Source organism: Arvicola amphibius, chromosome 12, assembly GCF_903992535.2.
Source record: "Arvicola amphibius chromosome 12, mArvAmp1.2, whole genome shotgun sequence".
Taxonomy (NCBI): Eukaryota; Metazoa; Chordata; class Mammalia; order Rodentia; family Cricetidae; genus Arvicola; species Arvicola amphibius.
In genome coordinates this window covers 21,416,366-21,441,669 of record NC_052058.2, presented here as the reverse complement: position 1 = coordinate 21,441,669, position 25,304 = coordinate 21,416,366, and the positions used below count along the sequence as shown (strand labels likewise).

At 54.4% G+C, this 25,304-nt stretch overlaps 2 protein-coding genes across 4 annotated transcripts; both read left to right on the top strand.

The window, feature by feature from the left end:
- The first annotated feature begins 424 nt into the window (after positions 1-424).
- Igsf9 (immunoglobulin superfamily member 9) lies at positions 425-15,126 on the top strand. 2 transcript variants are annotated; one of them, XM_038349591.1, is made up of 20 exons: positions 425-482; positions 709-897; positions 5,504-5,656; positions 6,314-6,468; positions 6,671-6,788; positions 8,135-8,276; positions 8,392-8,537; positions 8,681-8,775; positions 10,012-10,152; positions 10,661-10,777; positions 10,985-11,135; positions 11,343-11,466; positions 11,699-11,874; positions 12,092-12,342; positions 12,543-12,627; positions 12,713-12,889; positions 13,192-13,234; positions 13,483-14,328; positions 14,579-14,706; positions 14,927-15,126. In XM_038349591.1, exons 1-20 carry the CDS (start codon positions 425-427, stop codon positions 15,106-15,108), a joined length of 3,477 nt encoding a protein of 1,158 aa, XP_038205519.1. In that variant the 3' UTR covers positions 15,109-15,126. The 2 variants fall into 2 exon arrangements, with proteins under 2 accessions (XP_038205519.1, XP_038205518.1); XM_038349590.1 differs by having other exon boundaries at positions 8,633-8,775.
- A 1,631-nt stretch (positions 15,127-16,757) lies between these two features.
- Positions 16,758-24,282, top strand: Tagln2 (transgelin 2). Of its 2 annotated transcripts, none has more exons than XM_038350194.1 (5): positions 16,758-16,914; positions 21,852-22,058; positions 22,716-22,890; positions 23,105-23,207; positions 23,505-24,282. In XM_038350194.1, the coding sequence occupies exons 2-5, from the start codon at positions 21,879-21,881 to the stop codon at positions 23,644-23,646; spliced, it is 600 nt and encodes a 199-aa protein (XP_038206122.1). In that variant the 5' UTR covers positions 16,758-16,914; positions 21,852-21,878; the 3' UTR covers positions 23,647-24,282. The 2 variants fall into 2 exon arrangements, with proteins under 2 accessions (XP_038206122.1, XP_038206124.1); XM_038350196.1 differs by having other exon boundaries at positions 16,813-16,914; positions 21,871-22,058.
- The last annotated feature ends 1,022 nt before the right edge of the window (positions 24,283-25,304 follow it).

The following is a 25,304-nucleotide window of genomic DNA, read 5'->3' as shown; positions in this document are numbered from 1 at the left end:
CCGGTTTGGGAGCTAGGAGAGTCTAGCTGTGGGAGAGTCTGGCAGGAGTGAGGCTGAAGAGTTGGTCCCCAGCAGTACAACTCCAAAGATCTCTGGTCTCTGTGTAGATCCCTTCCTTTCCTCGATGCCTTCTTCTTCCCGGCACCTTGCTCTAACAGGGTTTTCTTCTGGTCTCCTCCACTGACCAACTCTTATGTTGCCTTATATTTTGCATTTAGATCTGGTGGCTCTCCAGACTGGAACTGCTCCCTCAGGTGTTGCGCGAGCTAGGCATTAACTGGAAGAGTGGGAGCCGAAACTGGTTGCCTGAGGCGGATCAGAAGGACCGATGCTCTCTGGGATTGCTGAGCAGCAGACATCCTTCCGGCCCCTCCATCTAGGCTCCTTTGGATAGGAGGGGCCGGGTGAGCAGGCCAGCTGGGCTATGATTTGGTGTCTCAGTCTGACCATCCTCAGCCTGGTCATCAGCCAGGGGGCTGACGGTGAGCCAGACCCCCGGGGATCACTGACTCTGTTACCCTGGGATGTGACTTTCCACTAAGGGGTTAACTGTGAGTGTAGGAGAGGGGCTAGGGCTGGCTCAGAGAGGTTGGGGGTTCCTCCTGTCGTGCAAAGTCTTAAGGAAACCAGAGAGATGTTGATGGAGCCTCCCCATCCATATCTCATCTTGATCCCTTGCTGTTCCCTCATGCTACCCCACCTTGTTAGGTCGAAGGAAGCCTGAGGTGGTCTCTGTGGTGGGCCGGGCTGGGGAGAGTGCAGTTCTGGGCTGTGACTTGCTGCCTCCAACTGGCCGTCCCCCTCTGCATGTCATCGAGTGGCTGCGCTTTGGATTCCTGCTTCCCATCTTCATCCAGTTCGGCCTCTACTCTCCCCGAATTGACCCCGATTATGTGGGTAAGAGTTGTCCTTAAGTGGGAGGGGGGAGTGTCACCAACAAAGGAGGGCTGAGTAGGCTGCTCTGGGCCCTCTCCAATCGCATCTCCTGCTCAGCTGCCCTAATTGCTTTTAGCAAGCATGGCCCTGCACCCCAGTAGTGCTAATTCATTGAAGGATTCATTTATTTGCACATGATGCATGCACACATTAGAGCTTTGCTCTTTTAGTTATGCGCGGCGTGTTGCACGGGAGATCCTGCAGTCCTGTCCCAGGTATCCATCCTAACTTGCTAATTGTTCTATCCTCATCTCACGCAACCTTCCAGACTCCATCTTGATCTTCTGTAGTTTCCCCACTTAGCTCTATGCTGGTCTGTCGACCTGCTGCTCTGTGTCTTCCCTACTGTCCGGGATGCCAGTTTAGAGGGGCCAGGCTTTTCGGGGGAGTGGGCTGAAGGAACAGCAGAGTTGGGTAGGGATGTGGGCTCTTTGGGTATGAGGAACATAGTCTGATTCTGAGTAGCAGAGAATATGAACACAGGCGGGGGTTGCCGGGGTAGGCTCCAGTTCAGTTCCCCAAAGGTCTAGGCATAGGCCTATGCTAGAGGATTGACTGGGTCACTGCTTGCGGAGGCTCCGGTGGAGCCATACTGTGTAGACCCCCCTCCCAGTAGAAGAAGGACCTCTTTCCTACCGCACCCCAGCTTGTATCTAATCCTGGATGGAGCCTTAATCTGAGTGGTTCACTGGAAGGTCTCGGAGGACCGGTAGGAGGATGGGTCTGGGGTCCTGGGCAAGAGCGATCCTTGGTGCTTCCTTTTCAGAAGTGAAACCCGGAAAAGGCCACCTGGATTGATGCTGATGGGGTATCTTTTCTGACTTCGGTTTGAATCCTGAGGGAAAACCTGGGATTGGTTGGGCTCTTGTCACGGGCTGGCTGAGCTGAGGGGAGGAGGTGCTGGCAGGTGCCTGCCGAAGAGAGTTTATTTTCAAACTGGGGGCAGTTATTGGCAAACAGCCTAGCTGGGAGTGTGCGTGTGTCTACACAAGCCCTGGGGACTTAATGAAAGTGGGCCTCAATTAGCACAAGTAGAGAGAAACAGCACAGGCACAGCCAGCCTCCCTGTCTGTGCCTGCCTGTGCCCAGGGGGCTTTGGCTGCAGGGCTGAGGCTGGACAAATTCAAATTATCACCAGGCAGAGACAAGGCAGGGGTGGGGGAGAGGTGAGGTGGGAAGGGCTTTCCCTGGGACTCCACCTGGGAGACGTAAAACTCGGATATTTGCTGCAGTGATCGCTTGGTATTGTTTGTTGGTCCCTAGACAGATGAGCCACGAGATGGCCTGCTTCCCTGTCTACCTGTGGGGTTTCTCCAGGTCTAAAGGCTGTGAGTTACCGGCCTTTCAGTTTTCTTCTTACCTCGACCCTTTGTTCCCGTCTGGCCCCTGAGTGGCCTGGAGCTCCTGGCCAGCCACATGGGTCCTGCTCTGGTGAAGACCCCAGAGGGGAGGCCTCTGAGCCCATTAACCCTTTATTGCTTTGCAGTACTGAAGAGGGGGGCCTCTCGGCCTTTGTGCAGGGGATTCACAATTGCGGTTGCTAAGCAACAGGAGGTGGAGGTTGCTGAGGACAATGCTGTTCTGTCATAAACCCTGTGGGCAAGTGGAGGGGAGATGTGGCCTGGGACGGCATGAGGCCGGTGGCCTAGAATGTGGAAGGAATCACAAGAGAGATTGTAGCTTTGGGAACCACACGGAAGGGAGAACTGGTTTTGGAGGGTTCTGGAAGCTGCCAAGTAGAGGAGCCTAGATGTATAAACTAGTACAGGAGTGGTAAAAGGGGGTATAGAATGATCTAGAACTAATAGATTAAGGTCGTTTCTGTAAAGTATTTAGCATAGCACCTGGGTGGTGTGAAGCAGACCAGACTGGGGAAAGGCAATCTGGACTCAGGTTTCCTGGGACGGATATTAGACTGAGTCAGTCAGGGAGACTGGCTCTTGGCCCTTGACTCTCGTGCTGTGTTTCTGGGATGCCCGGCAGAGGAGAAGGGACTTGTGTTTCCTGACCTTGCTGAGTTGCTTGACAAATCCCTTCTGACTGTCCATCTGGAAGGCCCGAACTCACTCTCATAATCCCCCCTTTCTGCCTTTGATCCTTCTAAGCCGGCTGCCTCGATGCGTCTTGCCAGGACTTCTGCATGAACATACACCTGTCCATGTTCATGGTTAATTTTACTGTGGGTTTCTTGCCTCTGCAGAGCCCGAGAGAGCAGACTCAGAACTGTGTAGGCACATCTGAAGTCAGTTAGGTTTGGTCATGCAGGAGGAGGGCAGGCCTGTCGGAAGTGGGCCCAGGAGACAGGAAGTTACAGGACTGGACTCTGGTTACCTTGTTCTGAAACACGGCAGCCCAGCAGTCTGGACCTCCTAGGGAGGTTAGTTTGTACAACATGCCGCACTGAATATCCTGGATAACAGACATCAGGACTATTAGTCATTAGCGGCTAACATTTCTTAAGTGAAGTCGAAGATTATGTTCAGTGCCCTGAACGCTATTTGATTCTAATGTTGGCGTTCAGTGGAAAGCTCACCGACTGGGGAGACCTGGCTCCATCTCCTAACAGCTATGTAATTTTGGAAAGCAGTTTGACATTAGTTCCTTTATCAATAATGGATTTTGGGGGAGGATTAAATATGGCGACTGTCTAATATTACGTGGCTCAGCTTCAGCACTCAGCCTTTCTTCCTTTGCTCTGGAACTCAGCGATCACCATAATGAAAAGTTCTATCCTGTGGGGCATTGGAAGAAGCTGCAGTCTGGGATCTGCTGGGCTTGGTGGCCTGGCACGTGAGAGCGACAGGACTCCTGAAGGTTTGGGGAAGGGTATTCTTATGTTAAATATCTACCTGCTAGATCCATTTTTATCTCCTGGGCGGGGATTATACACCTAGACCTATAAGCGGGTTCACCCATTCTAAAGAATCCTTGCCCCGGGGACCAGCTGTTAGAAGGGAAAAAGCTCACTAGCCACCCTAGATCCTATGGCTCTCATCTTTCCAGTGGCATCCAAGGGCATACAGGCTGAGTTTCTACTTCAGATAGGCCACCCTAGGGTAGAGTGGAAGCTGCTTGGAGAGAGTGGGCCTTGCAGCAGCTGCAGGATTGCTCCTGCCAGGGAGGGTTGGGATAGGCAGGACTCCGAAAGCACCACCTGGGAGCTGCATTTGCCTGTCCTCTGAATTTTAGGAAATCCCATTTGTTCCCAGCAAAGGTCAAGTGGGGATGGGCACCTGGTAAGTGCAGGGGGATGAAGCAGCTGGACAACCCAGGTGAGAGGCTGCAGGCTTCAAGGTGGAAGGAGGCAGAGAGGGAAAGACTAATACTTAGGAGGTAGGATTTGAAAGATGTAACGAAGAAGTATATGACAGAGGATGACGGAGGGATCCAGGTTGTGCCTGGCTCCCCAGAGGGCAACCTGGTGTGTGATGGTAGTTCACTGGGCATGGAAGAGGAAAGGGAGGAGATACTTTATCAGATGACGGATGGGGCCAAGACTGAGGGTCGACTCCTGATTTCAAGTCTGCATCTTATTCATTGGTTTCACAGCCTTTATTTGAGCATCTGGTGATGCCAGGTACGATTATCGTTATCTCCGCTTTATCTCTTGCTTTCCACCTCATCCCAATTTTTCCCTTTCTCAGTTTTTACTGATGAGGAAACTGGAATTGACAGGTCGAGTAACTTGCCCCAAGGAGCATGCAGCTGAGCTGGATTCATGCCTGGGTATTTGGGGCTGGGGCTGCCAAGCATGTGCCCTTCTCACTTCTGCTGCCCTGCTAGGGGCATCGTAATGGTGTCAGAGTGCAGGGTTCCCTCAGAGGAGGGTACAGAGGGGTTCGGTGGGCATCGCAGTCAGCCTGGTGCTGTGGGTATGCTGTGGGTGCTGACCTGGCAGGAATGAGGTGTCATTGTGCGCTGGGGTGTGTGGCTTTGTGGGGCCGCATGTGGTCAGTCGGCTGGGGTGTGGACGGGATGGATGGGCCGGGAAGGCTGCTGACACCACTGCCTGGCTGGGCTGGACTCCGGCCACTCTAAGGCGCTTAGGCCACTGATAATAGCTCCGAGGGATTACGGGCTTTGGCAGGCGAGGTCTGGGTCCCTGGGAGGGCCAAACACTGCTGGGGATTCCAGGGACAGAGTCGTCTAAAAGCAGGAGTACTCCCAGAGGACTTCTATCTTGATCTTATAAAGGGAATCAGGGATGGTGGATCTTCTAGGAGTCCAGGGGAGACCAAACACTGGCTCTTCACTCGGTCTCCTAACAGTCTGAGAAGTCCGGAATATTTGAGGGTAGCATTCTCTCCACTTGCTATGCCTTGAATTTTTCTGGTCTGGGTCTCAGCTATTGAAAGGCAGGAGTAGTCGGAAGGATTACACATAGCAATCTGTCCTCAGTGATCACAATCCCATTTGTTCCTCTGCAGACCCTCACTCTTGGATAACAGGCCTAGGCTGTTCTCCAACCTCTGGGAATGGCCTGTGTGAACAGGACCGGGATGCAGGTGGGGGCCCCTGCAGAGTCCCTTTCTTCACCACCCTTGATTTAGGACTTCCCTCCTCACAGGACGAGTCCGACTGCAGACAGGAGCATCTCTCCAGATTGACGGGCTCCGGGTGGAAGACCAGGGCTGGTACGAGTGTCGTGTGCTCTTCCTGGACCAACACAGCCCTGAACAGGATTTTGCCAACGGCTCCTGGGTGCACCTGACAGTCAATTGTATGAAGCTGGGGAGCAGGTGGTGCAGGGAGGGAGGGGGGTGATGGGACCCCTGGTGGTGAAGGAGAAGAGGGAGCTCTGTCTGTCCCAGCGCATGGCATCGCTGATGCCCTGCCCATCCTGGCGTCTGCTCACTGTGTTTGCTCATGTAGAGCTTGCTTCTTACCCCCTGCTCCTTTTCCCCGCTTCAGTTCTTCAAAGAAAACCCAGTCAGCCTCTAGGCTCTGAGTCAGGAAAACTTCTACTCCTTGGGTCTTGGTTATAATGTATTGGGTTCTGAGTGATACAGCTCACCCATTCATGGCTCTTTTCATCCAGGACCTTGCTTCCTCCTCAGCACTATTCGGGAGACAGTTGTAACTATTCCCATTTCCTAGGTGACATGGAGACAGAGAATCAGGTAGAGAGGCAGCATGTGCCACCAATGAGTGGCTGGAGATGAGTCTAAGACCCACACGTGACTCTCCCCTAGCTCTGGACATGCAGCCAGTGTTGGGATGGTCCTATGTCCCTGGTACAGCAGACAGGTGTCCCTGGGCTAGTATTCTCATGTACCCAGGCAGGCAACTGCTCTGAGACAGGTCTCCCTGGCTTTTGAATACTGCTTTGTGGGCTGATAGCCTTTCTGGCAGCCGCTGACGCCTCTTTCCCTCACAGCGCCCCCTCAGTTCCAGGAGACTCCTCCCTTAGTACTGGAGGTGAAGGAACTGGAGGCTGTTACCTTGCGTTGTGTGGCCCGGGGCAGCCCCCAGCCTTATGTGACTTGGAAATTCCGAGGACAGGACCTTGGCAAGGGCCAGGGTCAGGTGCAAGTGAGTGGGCCTCCCGGAGTGGGAGGGCAAAATTGAGCGGGCAGGAGAAGCGCCGAAGCCAAACGGGGAGATGGGTTGGAGGGAGGGGCTGGTCATTGGCTTCCCTGAGCTGGGGTGCTGCCTCCCTCTGCTGGCCATCCCTGGAAGTGCAGGGTGTGAGGCTGACCAAACCGGAAGGGCCTTACTTAGGCTCATTACTTAGGTGCAGAACGGGACACTGTGGATCCGCCGGGTGCAGCGAGGCAGCACTGGAGACTACACCTGCCAAGCCTCCAGCACAGAGGGAAGCGTCACCCATACCACACAACTGCTGGTGCTAGGTGCTCTTTGGTGGGAGGGCTGGGGACACGGGCCACCTATGTGAGAAGACATGACCTGTGTTGTGGGGAAGCACACAGCAGATGGGGAGGAGGCTCAGATCTGAGGAAGGGGCCCCTGTAGAGTGAGAGAAAGGATGAAGAAATGGGCATTTTAGTGCCCAGCGGTGTATTAGAGTGGAGAACATGGGTGCTAGTGTTATCTTGAAAAAGAGGTTCATACCTACCTCTCTGGACTTTGACAAGCACAGAAAGTGACGCATAGTCACGTGTGCTCAGCTTGACTGAGAAGAAGAGGGAAAGGAGCTGTGTGAGGCAGGAATCCATCTTCATAACACCTGGCTTCCTGGAGGGGAAACAGATCAATCTGTGATCCACTGAAGTGCCATTGTCTTTGCTGCTTGACAAGGGCAGTTCTGGGTCACAGTTAAAGGACAGAGACCCTGGCATCAGGAAGGCCCAAGGAGAAGTCTTGCCTCCCTCTTTGATCTGGGGCGAGTTACCTCATAATGTGCCTGCCTCTGAAACCTCACTTCATCTGCCAAAGCAGAAAGATAATCTTCTTAGCGCACTGGTTCTTGTGGGGGCTCCATAGATGAGCCAGCAGAGGGCTATGCTCGCAGGCTATGGCAGGTGCTGTGTATGTGTGTGCGTGCTCACTTGCGCAGGTCATTTCCCACTTGTTACTAACAGGCTGTGTGTGTGGGCCCAGCAATGGAGAAGGCAATGGGGCATGGTAGCTAGAGACAATGTTGCAGAACGTGTGTGATTAGGTTGGACTGGCATTCTGGACCTCGGATTCCCTAGGAACAAAACAGAATCAGCCTGGCATGGGGATAGCCAGCTGCCCAGACTGGCCAGGTGACGATGACATATGGAAAAGTAGGTGGACAGAAGGGGGTTATGGGTAGGAAGGCATTGGGGTAAAAGTTTCCTTTCCGCATAAATGGCCATTAGTGTTGAGGTGACATGGGAGTCTGGATCCTGGCGTCGTCACAGCATCTTTGGTGACGGATGGGTACCTATGTGGGAGACATGGATGTGACAGGGACAGAAAGGGACAGAAAGAGTAAATGAAAGGGTTAAAACTGACCCTCCTTCGCATATAGTTTCCAAGCAGAGGAAAATAGGGTAACTAGGGTTACCTGTCACTTCTCGTGAAACAAGGCCACCTTGGAGTAGGGAGCAGCCTCTGGAGTAGGATGGGTTTTCAGTCACAGCTTCCGCTTCAAGCCCTCAAGGCCAGACAGCAACTTATCCTCTGTTACAGAGGGCAGAGCCAGAAGTGCCCCGAGGGTGCCGGGAAGATGAGGAGCTGAGGTCATCTCTCTGCTTTGTGTTTCCCATAGGGCCGCCTGTCATCGTGGTGCCCCCCAACAACACTACGGTCAATGCCTCCCGGGATGTTTCTTTGGCTTGCAAGGCTGAGGCATACCCTGCTAACCTCACCTACAGCTGGTTCCAGGATGGCATCAATGTCTTCCACATTAGGTAGGGTAACCTAACCCTTGGGTGCTGGAGACAGGGGACTGACGAATAGTATGTGAGGGACTTCCTGTTTGGGCGAGGCCCGGGCTCCTCCTCACACATACCAACAACTTTGCAGCCGCCTACAGTCTCGAGTTCGGATCCTGGTAGACGGCAGCCTGTGGCTCCAGGCCGCTCAGCCCGACGATGCTGGCCACTATACTTGTGTGCCCAGCAATGGCTTTCCGCACCCACCCTCCGCTTCGGCCTATCTCACTGTGCTCTGTAAGTCTGAGCCTCCGCTCCCAACCCCGCTCCCACCCCTACCCCCGAGACAGGTCTAAGCCCCTGTCCCCCAACTTGTCTCTGCGTCCTTTCAGACCCAGCACGGGTAACAGACATGCCTCCCGAGACACCCCTGCCCATTGGCATGCGGGGGCTGATCCAGTGTCCAGTTCGTGCTAATCCCCCACTGCTGTTTGTTACCTGGACCAAAGATGGGCAGGCCTTGCAGCTGGACAAGGTACAGACCGGGGGCAGGGGAAGGAAGGTCCTAGCCGGGTGATGCGATGTTCCGATGGCCGAGTCCAGTGGGTGGCTAAGTGTAATTCAGTGCTGTGGTTGGGAAACATGCTTCTTACCAGATACCGTGTTGGGGTGTAACAAAGAAGTATCCATCCCTAGAGCATTACCTTGGGGCTAGAACAGTGACAGAGACTGTCCTGGGAGGCCAGAGAAGGAACAAGGCTTTGTTGCTTTTAGGTCCAGTTGAGGAGGGAGCAGTAACAAATTCGGGGACTTTGGTGATCGATCTTGAAAAGTGGGCTGTCATTCCATGCAGAAACCATGTCAGAGAGGCAGGGTATCGGATAGTGTGTTGAAGGGACGGCGGATGGCGCAGTGACATGGGAGCAGCTGCGAGCACCTGTAGGGACTTGAGTGGTGTAGAAAGAGCTAGAAAGACAGGTTGGGTCTTAAGGAAAAACTGCACGCCAACTTCATATGACCTCATTCCAAGCTGATTGAGATCTTTTGTTTGTCTGAGGAGACTGTAAATTCTTTGAGGCTTTGCGTCTTTTCGGCACAGTGTCCCTGGGGCTTTTTACAACTTTTACAACAATTTCGGTAAATTTTTTGTTGAAAGTTTATAAAAATCTTGAGGCAATAGCAGCAGTGGGGTTTGGTGGCGGTGATGTGGCATCAGGGCTGTGAGTAAGGGTTTGGAAGGGGCAGCTGGAAGGTGGTTAAGAGAGAGTTCGGGTAAGGGGTTGTGGGGCCTGAGCTAGAGAGGACCTGAAAACAGGCTTTAGCACTCAGACCGGAATGATGGACCAGGATTTAAATACAGAGTGAGGGGCCGCACTTCATTCAGGAGACTGGGGGTGGGGTGGGATTTCTTATAGAACAGGATTTGGGGTAGGAGATGCAGAGTTTAGCAACGCAGTGCGGGGAGGACAACCAGGCAGGGAACCCCGCCGACTCTAGGCATGCTGTCCACGCTATTCTCCGCTATTATCTGTGAAGGGAGTGGCACCGTGAAGTTGCGCTGTGCAGTCTCACACCCACTGATAATAGCCCCTGACAGGAGAGAGAAGTGGAGGTCTAGAGTCCAGACAGAGGGTCAGGCCAAGACCTAGAGCTGATGGATTGGCTTTCCACAAGAGACTTGCCCATATTTCTTCCTCTCTTGAGTTGCCTCTCTCCACCCCAGCTTTGCCTCTCGAGTTTCTCTCTACTTTTCATTTCTTCTGCCCTCTAGTTCCCTGGCTGGTCGCAGGGCCCAGAGGGCTCACTCATCATTGCCCTGGGGAATGAGGATGCCTTGGGAGAATACTCCTGTACCCCCTACAACAGCCTTGGTACTGCCGGACCCTCCTCCGTGACCCGAGTGCTGCTCAAGGTGAGGTCACAGCCAACCTGCTGGGTGTGGCTGGGTGGCTGAAAATATACATTCTAAGCCATGTTCAGAGGGTGGAGACAGGCAGACAGGTGTGGGAGGGGCTCCTAAGTCTGTTTCTTGTGGTGGCCATAGCAACAGCCAGCAGACAACGCACACATTAGACTGGGCAGTGGGACATCAGTCACGTACACATTCACAAAATGAGATATCTGTCTAATCTCAAGCCTTCTGCCTCCCTTGCAGGAGTTCTACAGGGAATGGAGGAAAGGGGACAGGGAAGGAAGGGAGGGAGAGAGGGAAGATGATCTGTAGAGACTCACCTATCTCAGAGAGTCTGGCCCTAGCCCACCATTGCCTTTCAGTCCTACCCATTGGGAGCAAAGAACTGAGAGATGGAGAATAAGTTAGAGACTAAGACAGCATGGCAGGAGTCTGGGGGGGCACCCGAGCTGAGAGACGAGAGAGGGGCTGTGAAAGAGGCCCCTCCCGATACAGATCTGGCCTGCAGGCTCCCCCGGCTTTTGTAGACCAGCCCAAGGAAGAGTATTTCCAAGAAGTGGGGAGAGAGTTACTCATCCCCTGCTCCGCCCGAGGAGACCCTCCTCCTACTGTGTCTTGGGCCAAGGTAAGGCTCCTGAGTCCCGACTTGGCTCCACCTGGGTCCATGCCTGCCCTTCCCCTGGTTGTATTTTTGGAAAGGAGGACATGTGAAGGTACAGGCTGTCAGAGGCAAGGTGGAGAGGGATCAGATTGTTACCTGGAAGATGAGTGGCCGGCCCCCTTGGTGAGGGGTGGCTGCATGTGTCCTTAGGGCTCACCAGTGGTTCTGTAGGTGGGCCAGGGGCTGCAGGGCCAGGCCCAGGTGGACAGCAACAGCAGCCTCATCCTTCGACCCCTGACCAAGGAGGCCCATGGACAATGGGAATGCCGTGCCAGCAACTCTGTAGCCCAAGTGGCCGCTTCTACCAATGTCTATGTGCTAGGTTAGTGTTCTGGGATGGGGCTGGGGCTGGGGGAGCCGTGTGAAACAGGAGATGGAGGTATTGTTCTTGGGAGGTCTAGGTGGGGATTTGTGGGGATGGGATTCCCCCAGGGTCATGCATGGGTGGAGGACGAACCTCCGATTTACTCTTTATTTACCCTACTTCAGGGTCCTGATCAGCATCCCTCCCTCCATTCCCCCTACCCAGGCACCAGCCCCCATGTCGTCACCAATGTGTCTGTGGTACCTTTACCCAAGGGTGCCAATGTCTCTTGGGAGCCTGGCTTTGATGGTGGCTATCTGCAGAGATTCAGTGTCTGGTACACCCCACTGTGAGTGACCTGTCCCTGACTTCACCCTGGATCTACCTGGCCCTCTGCCCTTCCTTCCATCCCTCTGTGCCTGGCCACACGCTAGCTCTGCTGTCTTTTGTTTTCATAGATTCTTAATATTCGGGGCCAAGGTCCTGAGACTTTGGTGCTTGAGCAGAGGGGTGAGGTCAGCTCTTTGAAGCCCACACCATCCTGATCTTCCTTGCTGATGAGATTTCCCTATATTCCCCAGGGCCAAACGTCCTGACCGAGCCCACCATGACTGGGTCTCTATGGCTGTGCCTATGGGGGCTACATACCTCCTAGTGCCAGGGCTGCAACCCCACACTCAATACCAGTTCAGTGTCCTTGCTCAGAATAAGCTGGGCAGTGGGCCCTTCAGCGAGATTGTCTTGTCTATACCAGAAGGTAAGGGGTCCCCATCCTTGCACTGCACAGAAAAAGGATGGGGAGGACCTGGGGTGGAGATGGGGCAGAGATGCTGAGCAGCTTGGAGTCCAGAGAGGGTACAAAAAGGCTGTGGCAGAAAGTGTGGGTTCTTGGAGTTGGGGAAGGTAGGGAAGGGGCAGAATGAATGAAGGATTCTGAGATTCTTATCCCTCATTTGTCTGTATGTCCCATCCAGGGCTTCCTACCACACCAGCTGCCTCCAGGCTTCCTCCAACCGAGATGCCACCTCCTCTGTCCCCTCCTAGAGGTTTGGTGGCAGTGCGGACACCCCGGGGGGTACTGCTGCATTGGGATCCCCCGGAACTCATCCCTAAAAGACTAGATGGTTATGTCCTGGAAGGACGGCAAGGCTCCCAAGACTGGGAGATATTGGACCAAGCTGTGGCAGGCACAGAAATCCAGCTGCTGGTGCCTGGCCTCATCAAGGTGTGTGCAGAGTGAGAGGGTCCTCCTGGTGACTTGACAGTGTCCTCTTCTTCCCTAATCCTGTCTTCTCATCCTGACTTGGCCATTTTCACCCCCTGTCCTACCTCATTCTTACCTCTGACTGCAGTCTTCACAAAAGGGACTGTGGCGGGCAGTGCTGGCCCTGATCCGCTTCATGGCCCTCCACCTCTCATCCCCAGGATGCTCTCTATGAGTTCCGCCTCGCGGCATTCGCTGATGACTATGTCAGTGGTCCCAGCAACATAGCCAACATCTCCACCTCTGGTGAGAACCCAGTGGGAGGGGGAGTTGCTGGAGGTTATATGGCGATACACACTCCTCTGAGCCTCTTTCCTGTCCCTTTGCCCAGGCCTGGAGGTGTACCCCTCACGAACACAGCTACCAGGTCTCCTGCCCCAGCCTGTATTAGCTGGTGTTGTGGGTGGGGTCTGCTTCTTGGGCGTGGCAGTCCTTGTGAGCATCCTGGCTGCCTGCTTCATGAATCGGCGCAGGGCTGCCCGCCGCCACAGAAAACGCCTGCGCCAGGGTAGGTGCCATCCCTCTCTTCCCCAGGCCCAGGGTGCCCTCACTCCTCCATCCTCATCACTAGGGTCCTGAGTACTCCTTGGTCACTTGAAGGGCTGCCCATCAGCCAGATGTTACTTCCTGGGAGAGCAGTTTGTCCCCCGCCATTTTCTTTTACATGGTCTTGGTGCGGCATTCTTCCGATCTGGTACCTGGCCCTTACGTACCCTTTTCCCAGTTGGATGGGAATGCGGTTGAGGGTTATATCCCTGGAGCTTGGGCAGAACTTTACCTGGATCACCTGTGGCTCTTGTGTCTTTACAGATCCACCCCTGATCTTCTCCACACCGAGGAAGTCAGGCACGCAGTAAGTCCCTTGACTTCTTTGGCTTCCTTCTGCCTCCCCGTCGCTTCCTCTGTTGTACCTTCAGAAGGAATTAGAAAAAAATAGAGGGAAATGAGACTAGAAGCATGTTGGCCCTGGCTTGGGGACTAGTCCCACCTTATTTCCCTTCCACCCCCACCACCTGTCGCTGCCCTTGCTTGCTGGCCGTAGCTCTGCTCTGTTGTGCAACAAACCTTGCAAGGCCAGACCCGTATCTTCTCTTTCCTTAGCTCTGCTCCTGGCTCAGGCAGCCCCGACAGCGTGGCCAAGTTGAAGCTCCAGGGCTCCCCAGTCTCCAGCCTACGACAGAGTCTGCTCTGGGGGGAGCCTGCCCGACCTCCTAGCCCCCACCCGGATTCTCCAATTGGTTGTGGACCCTTGCCACTGGAGCCCATTTGCCGGGGCCCAGATGGCCGCTTTGTGATGGGACCCACTGTGGCCCCTCCACAAGAAAAGTTATGTCTGGAGCAGGCAGAACCTCAGACCTCAGCCAAATGCGTGGCCCAGCCCTTTGACTGTAGCAGTAGCAGCCCCAGTGGGGTACCACAGCCCCTCTGCATTGCAGACATCAGCCCTGTGGGGCCGCCTCCTGCAGCCCCCCTCCCAGGTCCAGGACCCCTGCTCCAGTACCTGAGCCTACCCTTCTTCCGGGAGATGAATGTAGACGGGGACTGGCCACCTCTGGAGGAGCCTACACCTGCTCCACCTCCAAATTTCACGGAGCCCTGTGCTTCTTCATCTTTCCTTCCGCCGCCTGACTCACCTCCCACAAACCTCAGGGCAGTGCTTCCTAGGACAATAACTGGGGTGGGGGCCTCCTCAGAGCACCCTTACACAGCTCTGACTGACTGGACACTGAGGGAGCGGGTGTTGCCGGGGCTTCTCCCTGCCGCCCCTCGTGGTAGCCTCACTAGCCAGAGCAGTGGGAGAGGAAGTGCTTCCTTCCTGCGGCCCCCCTCCACAGCCCCTTCTGCAGGGGGAAGCTACCTCAGTCCGGCTCCAGGAGACACCAGCAGCTGGGCCAGCGGCCCTGAGAGGTGGCCCCGAAGGGAACATGTGGTGACAGTCAGCAAAAGGTAAAGGCAATAGCTACCCATCTTTGCCTGGCCCTCCATCCTACCTGTCAGTCCAGGTCTCTCCCCTGCTCCGCCCCCACCTGCCTACGCTCTTCACCTTCCACGTTCTGCTCCCACTCGGAGACCAGACGACTCCTCTTAGAAGCTCTGCTGAGGTCGAGGAAGCTCAATCTAATTTAGAGGAGCCTGGGTTCATACTTTGCGGGCTGCCCTCTGTTTCTCTGCTAACGCTTTCCTCCTGTCCCAACAGGCGGAACACGTCTGTGGATGAGAACTACGAATGGGACTCAGAATTCCCCGGGGACATGGAGCTGCTGGAGACTTGGAACCAGGGCTTGCCCGGCTCTCGGTCCCGCCCTGAACTTGAGCCAGAGTTAGGTAGGTAAACTTCCTAGCCGGCTGCACTGTCCCACACTTCTTGTCCCGTGTTGTGAGCTGGTCAGTCAGTTCCTGAGTCCCGGGCTCCCTGCCCTGGAGTGTCTCTTGCTCCCCAGGCTCACTGCGTGCAAAGGGCCTTTGGAGCCTCAGGCCTGAGCCCTTCACCCAATTAGTCACTGTAATGCATCTCGGCTCACATTGTCCTGCCTTCCCTTTGAAGGTGCGAAGACCCTAGAGGAGAGCTGCCTCCTGAACACAGGTCATGCTTCTGGCCCTGAGGCCCGTTGTGCTGCCCTTCGGGAGGAATTTCTGGCCTTCCGCCGGCGCAGAGATGCTAGCAGAGCCCGGCTACCGGCCTATCAGCAGTCCATCTCCTACCCGGAACAGGCTACTCTGCTATGAGCACAGTGTGAGGCTAGGAAAGGCATATGGATCTGCAGAGGAGGCCAAGACTCTGACTCCAAGCTCGGCCACTGCCCCTACCCCTTTGTGCCCAGGCATAGACCCCTGATGATGGCCTGAGGGTAGACTTGCGTGAGCTTGGTGTAGAATGAATGTATTGACTCTTTAGTTGAGTCTGGGGGGGTTGAAGCGCGCGTGTGTGTGTGTGTGTGTGTGTGTGTGTGTGTGTGTGGTGTTTATAGTGTGGGTGGTGCAGGTTCTTTTGCTTTTTTTTTTTTTTAAAAAAAAACCAAAACGGTGAATAAAAGTTTGAAAAACATGTCTCTGTTACCTGTCTTTGTGTTTAAGAGAGGCGAGGAAGTCCCTGGACCTGTACAGAAAAGATACTGAATGGGACACATTCAACCATCATTCAAAAAATAGTTGTTGAGGGCCTAATAGGGTCAGCTAGTGGAGATTTACTGTTAGGCTAGAAGCCATGAGAAAATACAGAAGTCGGTGAGATAATGCTTTGTCCTTGGGGAGTTCTTTCTGGTCAGTGAGGCAGACAAACATTTACAGCAGACCAAGTTCTGTGATAAAGCCATAAGCTGGCTATTACATTGGCACAGAGAGTCCGGGTTGCGTCGTTTTGTAAATACTTAGAACGTGTGGGACTTCTTGGGACCCTCACAGAAGGCGGAGAGCATTCCCTGTGTGCCAGACACAGTTCTGCGCTCTTTCTGAGTGCTGCTTAAGTCGCCACAGCTTTGAGTTTATTTTGTAGACGGGGCAACTAATACTTAAGATGCTTTCGTAATTAAGCAAAAGCCACACGGCAGGTAAGAGGCAGGACAGGTGAGGTGCCAGTGAAGGAAAAAGCTTCCGGGGATGGGGTGGGACACCCTAAAGGCACAGAGGACCTAACGACATTCTGGAGGTATGAGTGGGGACTCTGGGCAATAGAAAATGCCAAGATCAGCGTGGAACTAGCTCTCTTTTTTTAAAAAAACAATCAGGCTCAACGGAGGACTCCCCTAGAATGTGAAGAAAGACAACACTGGTGGGTTTTAAGTGGGGACTCCAGGTTGACGCCTGGAAAAAAGCAGAAGGTGTTCTGGACACCCCTAAACTATTGCTTCCCACTCTAAAGGGGCAGGAAAATGCCTGATTGCTTCCTCCACTAAGCCCCACCCTTTTCGATCCCGCCAAGATTTAAGGAAAAATATCAGGTTATTAAACAGGAGATGGACGAATGGGAGAGAGAAGCTGGGTCTGAACCCCAGGCCCTAAGTTGTACCACACCTCTTGGGCTCTGGGCAAGGAGTGACCTCACTGTTAGTTTTTGCCCAGGCTTGAAGTTAAATGGCAAGCAGAACCACGTGGGGGTGCTGTCCCAGCCTGTAAGCCCCAGTCCGGTCACACCCTGCTCAGTCCTGGGGGAAGGCTCTTCAAGTACCTCCTTTTATCTTGCCAGTTTTTAAGCCTGCAATCGCGAGCTAACCTAGGCAGAAAGTTTTCTACTGGATTGCAAGTCTGAGGTTGTTGAGGGAAGATTGAGTTCTCATGGGTGGAAACCTAGGCAGGGCCGCCAAGGACTCAGCAGGTCCTTTAACAAACCTCATTCCTGCCTACAGACCACCTATCTTAAGCACTCCAGCATTCCTCTAGGCTGCGCCTTTAAACCTTCTCGGCCCTTGCCCCGCCCCTGGTCCGCCCCGTCCGAGGCGGGACCCTCCAGAAAACTCCAAGTCCGGCCGGGTCTTCAGCTCCACTCGCCGCTGCAGCCCCTGACGTGCGCGTGCTCTTATCCAGCTAGCTTGGACGGTGAGCAGGACTGAGGGACCGAGGAAGCGGGGTGGGGTGGGGGTGGGAGTATGTGTGTGGTCTGTAGAAAGCAAGAAGCCAACACTTGATTGTTGCTCCAGGGAGCGTGGGGGTTATAGACTGGCTGTCGCTAGGGTCTGAACCCGGCGCCCCGCCCCGTGCTGTCAGGTCCGGTTCCCAAGCTTTGATTCTGCATAGTTGGGCAATTAAGTAAAGTGAGCTTTGCGGGTGCTTAGACGGGGCGTCCGTCCCGACCCAAGGGTCGGGTCCCAAGCTCCAGCAATCTACTCCGGCGTCGAGGTCTTGGGGAAGAAAGAAGGAGGGAGTCCGACGTTCGCAGGCTGGCGTTGAGTGGTGGCGAGAATAGGGTTCTGGAGCGCGCTCTGGGGCGTCTCCGCAGTCCCTGATTTTACCGTGCGACCCTTTCACTTCCTGGTCCAGGAGCACGTGTGGGCACTGCCTGCCTTCTGTGTCCTCGAGACTGCCCTTTTGCGCCCTTTCCTGCTAGTTTGCTTTTCTGGGTACTTGGGTTCACCACCTGGGGTCACGGGTCTCGGTGCCTTACTTGCACAGTGGCCTGGTCTTCTGTGCGACCCCATCCCTTTCCTGGAGAGCCTTTGACCTCGGACATCTCGGGGCTGCAGCCCTGACTGCACTCGGATGTGTCCTGTCTGGAGGGGTTGGCTGCTGTCCAAGCTCTCCAACCCTAGCCTAAGCCCCTCTGCCCCCTCCCGTGCCCCCTGCTGCTGGGAAAGCTGGTGGTGGCCGCGGGCGGGCGGGCGGGCTGCCCAGACCTGCGTCACCCCAGTGGCGGGAGGGTGGTGGGTGACTCATCCGCAGTAACGGCCCAGGGTGTGGCCGTGGGGGTGGGGGCGGCGGCTGAAGGGGTTGGACCTGCAGACCGGAAGTAGATTGTCTCCTCGCTGGGCTCCGCAGGTCTCCCCGTTTTCGTATGGGAGAGGTTCTGGAATACTTGGTATCTGGAGCAGAAGCAGCGGTGATGGAAAGTGGAGGCGCGGTGTGGGAGACCTGTGGCTGGACGGGCTCCCCTTGTTCTCTTAATTTGGAGCAGTAGTCAGGGACAGTGCCTCATCTTCTAAGCTCCTCCCAGTTTCTCCTTCCTGCAGTTCAGGGTACACCTCAGCCTTCGGGACAAGGTTGGGAGGGGTGAGCAGGGTGCTATCGTTTCAGAGCCAGCAAAATAATCTTTGTCCTTGCCATCCCCTTGCGCACCCATAACTGAGTTTACTGTCTATGCCAACCCCCAGGGAAGTGGCGCCTAGCCTGTCTTCATTCACTCCATGGCCTTGCCCTTCAAGATTGCCAGGTGTGGGCTTTCTAACTCAGGAACGTCTTTCCTGCCCAGGATGTGCCCTCTAGACTTCTTTGATTCTTGCTTCTCTACCCACAAACTACATATGCCCTCCCGGTCCCCCAAAGCTGCCTCTGGCTGTACCCTGAGAGCGGTTAGGATCCCTCATACCCCTTTGCCCAGGCCTCCACCCAAGTCTGTGTGGAGTGGGTGTTCCTGCCTGGGGGGCCCCCACCCTGCCTCCATTCTTCTGTTTGGTACACAGAAGTCATGGCAACAGCCTCCACCCCCTCCTCTCCTGAGCAGGCCTTGTGGCTTCCTGTTTGTGGCGCTTTCTCTTCTGCTCAGGATTCTAGGTGGTGAGGGGGCTGCCCCCTGGTGGGGGGAGGGTCTTCCCCCTGCAAGGCATCCCCTTAACCACAGTGCTCCCCAATGGCCTTCTGCCTACTCATTGGGCATTTCTGTTTCAGAAAAGTCCCAACAGTCCCAGCTGGGAAGTTCCCTATGCTTCATCTGCACAGTAAGAGGACAATCCCCTTGTTTTCCCAAAAAACACTTAGTCAGGAATACCAAAGTCTGACCCTTCCCAACTTGCTGTTCCCCTTGACTTCAGCATTGACGTTGAATGGGGCAAGGTAAGCTGCCAGCCGTGGTTTGGGTGGAGCCCAGGGCTGGAAGGCCTTTTGCGGCCCCTCCTCCTTTCCTAGCTCTTGTAACCTTGTAGGCCTGAGTGAGGATTGTTCCCAGGGCTGCTGTTGGCTCTGTAGTTCGCCGCTGCCAGCCCGCCATGTAGGCTGTCCAGCTGTTGCCTCCACTTGAGATACCCGGTTCTGGTCGTCTCCCACACCTGTCTTCCAGCTGGACAGATGTCTTTAGCCCACACCGGAGGGAGACTTGCTATTTTCTCTTTCTCTGAGGGAGGGCTGGGGTAGGTCTCCTGGGTGTAACTAGGGTGGGTCTCTTCAGCTGCAGCAGCCACAACCCATCAGCTGTCTGCCTGAGGGGGTAGGGAGAGACACAGCTGCTGGCCAGGCAGGCCTGGCTGGGATAGCTTCGTCTGAGAACTCCGCCCCATGGCTCTGCCACATTGGGGTTCTGGGGTCATGGCCTCAGAGTGGAAGAGAGATATTGCAGCTGGACGCCAATGACCTTGCCAGCTGTGTCCAGGCTCCAGAGCCAGGGGAGGGACCCTCAGTAGTCCTCTGGAGATAGATCAGGAGCAGCGGGGGACACTGGAAGAGTCTGTCTTTGGACTCCTTCTCAACCCCGGTATTTGGGTTAATCATTCTCTTGTCCTTTCTTTACTTATGCCCAGGCTTCAGGCCCATGAGCTTTCTGGAAACAGCCTGAAGTGGCAGGGGTGAGGCTATTTCCAGAAGAGAAGTGTAGAAATTGAGCAGGAGAAGGAGTCTTGCTTCTGATGAGAGCTTTTAGCCATCTTCTTTTCCTATCCTGTCTCCTAGTTACACCTAGACCACATAGACTGGGAGCTGCGTGGCTGCAGGTGGACAGTGTGGGCAAGGACCTTTTCTGCCAGGCTGCAGCCACTCCACACTTCTACCTGCCTTCATCATGCTGATCGTGTGTGTGGCCCGTGGCGTGGTGTGGGTCGGGACCCGGCCTGACATTTATCTGGTCTGGCTGGGGGAAGTCTCCTAATGAAGTTTAAAAATAGCTGATTTATGGGGCAGATCCTGCCGGAAATGTGCAGCTGGATAACCCAGGGTAGGAAGGGGCGGCCATGTTGAAGGGTGGGGAAGGGGGCGCTGACCCAGCACACAACCTCTGCCCAGACGCATGACATTATTGGAGACAGCCTGGCTTCTTGTATTTTGGCAGAGCACCAGCGCCCGTCGTGGGGGTGGTGGGAGTGTTTAACCTGGGGTACATGAGAGAGGGAGCCAGAATGACTTCATCCCTTAAGTCTGACCTGGCCCGGAGCCAGATGTGGGCTCCCTGCCTCTCATTGAATGGAAGCTCTTGTCCTGGGAATACCAGTTTTTGAGCTGTCAGAGACAGCTAGCTGTATTTGTGACCAGAGAGGAAGACCCCTAAACAGGGGCTGGGAGTCACAAGTGGGGGACAGTGTCCCTCCTCTGTTCCTGGCTCCTTCACGCATCAGCAGCATCTCCAGCGCTTGCTCCCAGGTTCCTGGGTGTGGGACCTGTCAGAAAAGTGGTGGGTGGGGACGGCTGCTCACAGTGAAATGCTGCCGACTCAGACCTGTGGCCAGAAGCTACCGGTCCTTCCTAACCAAGGTCCTCAAGGAAAGTTAAACTCAGCCGTGCACTCTGCCACCCGGCCGTTCTTTCTCCTTCCAGGTTTCCCTGAAAATAAGGCCCAAGGCTCTGGGTTAATTTCCCGGTTTCTGCTGTAACAAACTATGAACTTAGTGACACATGGGCTGCTCTAATGGGTCTAGAAACCCAGTGAGTGTGTGTGTGGCGGGGGGGTGAGGGGGTCTCACTGGTGGAGGTCCAGTGAGTGTGTGTGTGGGGGGGTGGGGGTCTCACTGGTGGAGGTCCAGGTGCTGGCGGGGCGGAATTCACTGGGGCTGAGGAGCTAGGGAAGAATCCATTTCCTTTTCTTTACTGGGCTTATAGGGGCATTGCCTGATTCATAACTGCCTGATATACACACTCGTCCTTCCCCCGTTCCCATTCTGCCTTCCCCCTCCCATTCTGCCTTTCCCCTCCCATTCTGCCTTCCCCCTCCCATTCTGCCCTCTCCTCTCACTGAGAATGAGAACTCTTGTAAGAATATTGGGCCCGCCTGGCTGACACTTGGTAATCACTCTGTCTGCAAATGCTCCCCTCCTCCTTTTTTAACTCCTGTAAGGTGATCTATACCCCAGTTCTGGGAATTAGTGTGTGGACACCTTCAGTGGTAAGAGGAAGGGAGGAGGAAGGGGGTTATTCTGTCTGCCATGATGCCTAGAAGGGAAGGGAAAGCATTTGGTTTTTTACTGTGAGGTTTCACAGAGGAAATTCCCTTTGCAATCTAAAACGCTGGCCTCCCTTTCCCAGCAAGCCCACCCAGACTGCATCTGTCGCCCTGGGTCTGTTAATTACTGTAACATGACCTGAACTCTGCACCTTAGCGTTCACCATGTACACTGTTTACACGATCACCTTCACTCCCTGTGTCCCCTCGATGGCACTAGGAAGAGTTCAGGGCTGAAGACTTTGTTCTCTGCTATAATCCCTACTACAGATGCTCAGTGAGGAACCTAGTAGTTAGTGGAAAGCAATGCCACTCACTCCCCCTCTTGGCGCAGGTTTCCCTTATGCTCTATATTCTCGGTTCCTGAAACATTTTCTAAGGCTCTGAAGAGCAGGGTTGGGGGCTCGACTGACTGATTTGCCTTTGTCAGACCTCATTACTCCCAGTAAAGATCTGAACTGAAAGCATTTACCCCATCCTTTATTCCCGTGGGTCCTAGGCTTCATCCTAGACATAAACCATTCATTCAAATGAAATTTAGGATCTGTGTAGCCTCACACCAGAGGGCCAGAGTTCAGAGCCCTGCTGTACTAGCTCCTGGGCAGGAATTCCCTCTCTGACCCTCGCAGGCACCCTGAGTATTGTAGAATTGACCGTGGGCCTGGTTCTGTCCTCCCCACAGCTCCTCACTCTCACCGCAGCTGTCAGAATGGCCAACCGGGGACCTTCCTACGGCCTGAGCCGAGAGGTGCAGCAGAAGATCGAGAAGCAGTACGATGCGGACCTGGAGCAGATCCTGATCCAGTGGATTACCACCCAGTGCCGCAAGGATGTGGGCCGGCCCCAGCCCGGGCGTGAGAACTTCCAGAACTGGCTCAAGGATGGCACGGTGAGAGCTAGCTGGGAGATGCAGAGAGGGCAGGGCTGGTGCTGGGGCATGGGGGCTCTTTAACCTGAATAAGAGAAGAAGGAGGGCAAATAGACCCAAGTGTGCTGTCAGCCTGAATCTTTCCAGAGGCTGTTAGAGCCCCCATGCTTTCTGACCTCTCCATGGGGTAAAGGTCAAGGTGAATGTGCCCCTTGAAACAGCAGCTCGTAGGTGATGGTAGAATGGCTGTTTGAGTCTGGCAATGGTGGCGCACGCCTCTAATCCCAGCACTTGGGAGGTAGAGACAGAGGGATCTCTGTGAGCTGGAGGCCAGCCTGGTCTACAGAGCGAGTGCCAGGACAGACTCCAAAGCTAGAGAGAAACCCTGTCTCAAAAAAAAAAAAAAAAAAAAAAAAAAAAGAAAAAAATCACACACACACACACACACACACACACACACAAAGTAAAATAAATAATAAAAAAAATGCTCGAATGCTGGCTGTTTGAAAGAGGGTGAGAAGGTAAGCTCCGGCCAGTGATTCTGGAGTAGCCACACACTGGCTCTTCATCTGGGTTCAGAGGCAGGAGGGACCTTGAGGTTCACCCTGGGAGACCACCTCTCTGGTTCACTGTCTTTGGTGCTCTGGTCTTGAGTAGGCATGTCCTCACCTCTTCCAGGTGCTGTGTGAGCTCATTAATTCACTATACCCTGAGGGGCAGGCCCCAGTAAAGAAGATCCAGGCCTCCACCATGGCCTTCAAGCAGATGGAGCAGATCTCTCAGTTCCTGCAGGCCGCTGAGCGCTATGGCATTAACACCACGGACATCTTCCAAACCGTGGATCTCTGGGAAGGTGAGCCAGGGCCCAGGGCTGTTACCCAGGAGACTCCCACAGGAAAACGATCGGTGGTGGGTTTCCTGAGGACGAGTGTGTGCATGCATGATGGAAGATGGGCCCTCCTGCACTATGGGAACAATGAATTCAGGAGTTTGGATGCCAAGCCTGGACCTAGTTGGTAGGTAGAAGGCATCTGGTACCCTACTCAGGCCATATACTTGTTTTCCAGGAAAGAACATGGCTTGTGTGCAGCGGACACTAATGAACCTGGGTGGGCTGGCAGTAGCCAGGGATGATGGACTCTTCTCTGGGGATCCCAACTGGTTTCCTAAGTAAGTATCTGTGGGATTGCCATAGGGCCCTGCTGGTACAGTATTCTTGCTCATTCCTGGCTGTCGAAAAGAAATGATGTCGCTGTAGAACCAGCCATTACAAAGCGCCTTTAGAACTCCAGAGGTGGTGGGAGGTGGTGGCGGCAGCAATGACTTTCCTTTTGGAGAGACAAAGAGGTGCTTCTAAGCAGCCCAGAGGTCTCAAAGGCAGAGATACCAGCTTACATGTCCAGGGAAGAATTCACTGGGGTAGCTGGCCTCTGACAGCCTCCTAACTAGTACCCCCCTTCTACCCAGGAAATCCAAGGAGAACCCCCGGAACTTCTCGGACAACCAGTTGCAAGAGGGCAAGAATGTGATTGGACTACAAATGGGTACCAATCGTGGAGCATCGCAGGCAGGCATGACCGGCTATGGGATGCCACGCCAGATCCTCTGATCACACAAACCCCCTGCCCCTGCCCTCCATGAATGGTTAATATATATGTATATATATGTTTTAGCAGTGACATTCCCTGAGAGCCCCTGGATCTCTAAGCTCCCCTCTGCCAGAGTGGGGTCCAATTTATCTTGTCACTTCTGGCAGTGCCCAATGATTGCCCCTCTCTCTGGGCTTACTAATACATTCCTTCCCTACAGCCATCAAAACTGGACCACCTCCCCCCGCCCCCGGGACCAAAGTCTCCTTCCCCCAGCCTGTTTCTCTTTTCCTGACCTCTGTGCTTCCAATCCATTCCTTGGCTAGGAGTCAGAGATGCTGCCCTGTGGCCTTATGCCATGCTGACCTTCCTTCTACGAGTATGCCTCTCCTACAGCTGTGGCTGCAGGGATTAATTTATAGGGAGGGGCCTGTGGCCGTCACTCCAGCCACAGCTGGGCTGTACTTAGCACACTTCTGGGCAGCTTTCCTCCCCAGCAAGAGGCCCTTTTGGCTTCTTATTTTCCATTCCTCTCACTGTGGCTAAGGGGTGGAGCAGCAGAGACAGAGGTGGAAGAGCTGCCCACCGTGGTCTGGGGCTTGAGGAACATGAGTTTGCTGATTTTCAATAAAGAGTCTCATTCTTTTTTGGATGGAGTCAGGCTGTATCTAGGGGCACTGCGCCTACGTCGGGGGGCGGGAGCCATACCAGGCAAGGAGGGAGGGCAGAGGTGAAAGGTTGCTGGGCTGAGCCCTGTCTTCATTTTCGTCTGTATCCTCTTTCTGTCATCTGGTTTAGGAGAGGACAGGCTGGGATTAAGAAGAGACAGGCCCTCACTTGGGGTAGTAGCATTAATGCGGATTGTATTGGCTGCGATTGCTGAATGGGAGAACTGTTTTCCTCAGGGAACTGGGCGAGTGGTCTGCTGCTCCTGGCTATGTCTGGACAACGACAGGCCTAACCAAATAGGAGGCCCATGCTGGAGTAGGCTGTTCCAGCATGGGGGCTGAAGGTGGGGGTCACAGTGGCTGGATGCAACCAGAGCTTGGAAATGAGCAAGAGTGAGTTACCTGACTGTGCAGATGCCTTGTCCATTGACCCCCAGCACCTGTGAGCTGCATTCTGGGGAGAGCCTCGCTGTAGCTTTCCTCTAGACTTTGGCCTTGGACAAGATAATCAACTTGGGGTCACTCTGTCCCCAGCCCAACCCAGGAATGAATGTTTGCGACCTATAGGCCTCCCATTATCTCAAGGCTTCCTATGTTGGCTTCACATCTTCCCACGGAGAACCTGAAGGACTCTGGGTCAGTTAATGCCTGACCTTTGCCCACCCTCGCCAGCCAGTCTCAGTGCCGTGGTCTCCCATGTCCCTCTTCCCCTTTCTGCGTTGGGTACTACCCATCTCTTTCAGAGCAGAAAGCCATGACACTGTACCTGAGGCTCACATAATGCAGCAGGTTGTAAACAAAGAGCTTTTGTCCGGCGGTCTGATCCTGGAAACACCTACTGTGTGCCAGACACCGTGCCATAGTTTATAACTATCGGCCCATGGCTCTCAGCCTTATCCTGACACCTCACCATGGAAGAGATAGCGTTTTCTTGCTTGCTGTGCTGCCAGGGACTGTGGCACAGATAAGATAGACTGCAGCCTCTGTATAAATCTCCAGGGGTTGGCTGT

Bases quoted from the DNA above. Each gene is read 5' to 3' on its own strand.
- Tagln2 (XM_038350194.1), top strand. From the start codon at position 21,879: ATGGCCAACCGGGGACCTTCCTACGGCCTGAGCCGAGAGGTGCAGCAG. The intron at 22,891-23,104 runs GTGAGCCAGGGC...CTTGTTTTCCAG, and splicing joins AACCGTGGATCTCTGGGAAG to GAAAGAACATGGCTTGTGTG. The intron at 23,208-23,504 runs GTAAGTATCTGT...CCTTCTACCCAG, and splicing joins GATCCCAACTGGTTTCCTAA to GAAATCCAAGGAGAACCCCC.
- Igsf9 (XM_038349590.1), top strand. From the start codon at position 425: ATGATTTGGTGTCTCAGTCTGACCATCCTCAGCCTGGTCATCAGCCAG. The intron at 11,136-11,342 runs GTTAGTGTTCTG...CCCCCTACCCAG, and splicing joins TACCAATGTCTATGTGCTAG to GCACCAGCCCCCATGTCGTC. The intron at 11,467-11,698 runs GTGAGTGACCTG...TATATTCCCCAG, and splicing joins AGTGTCTGGTACACCCCACT to GGCCAAACGTCCTGACCGAG.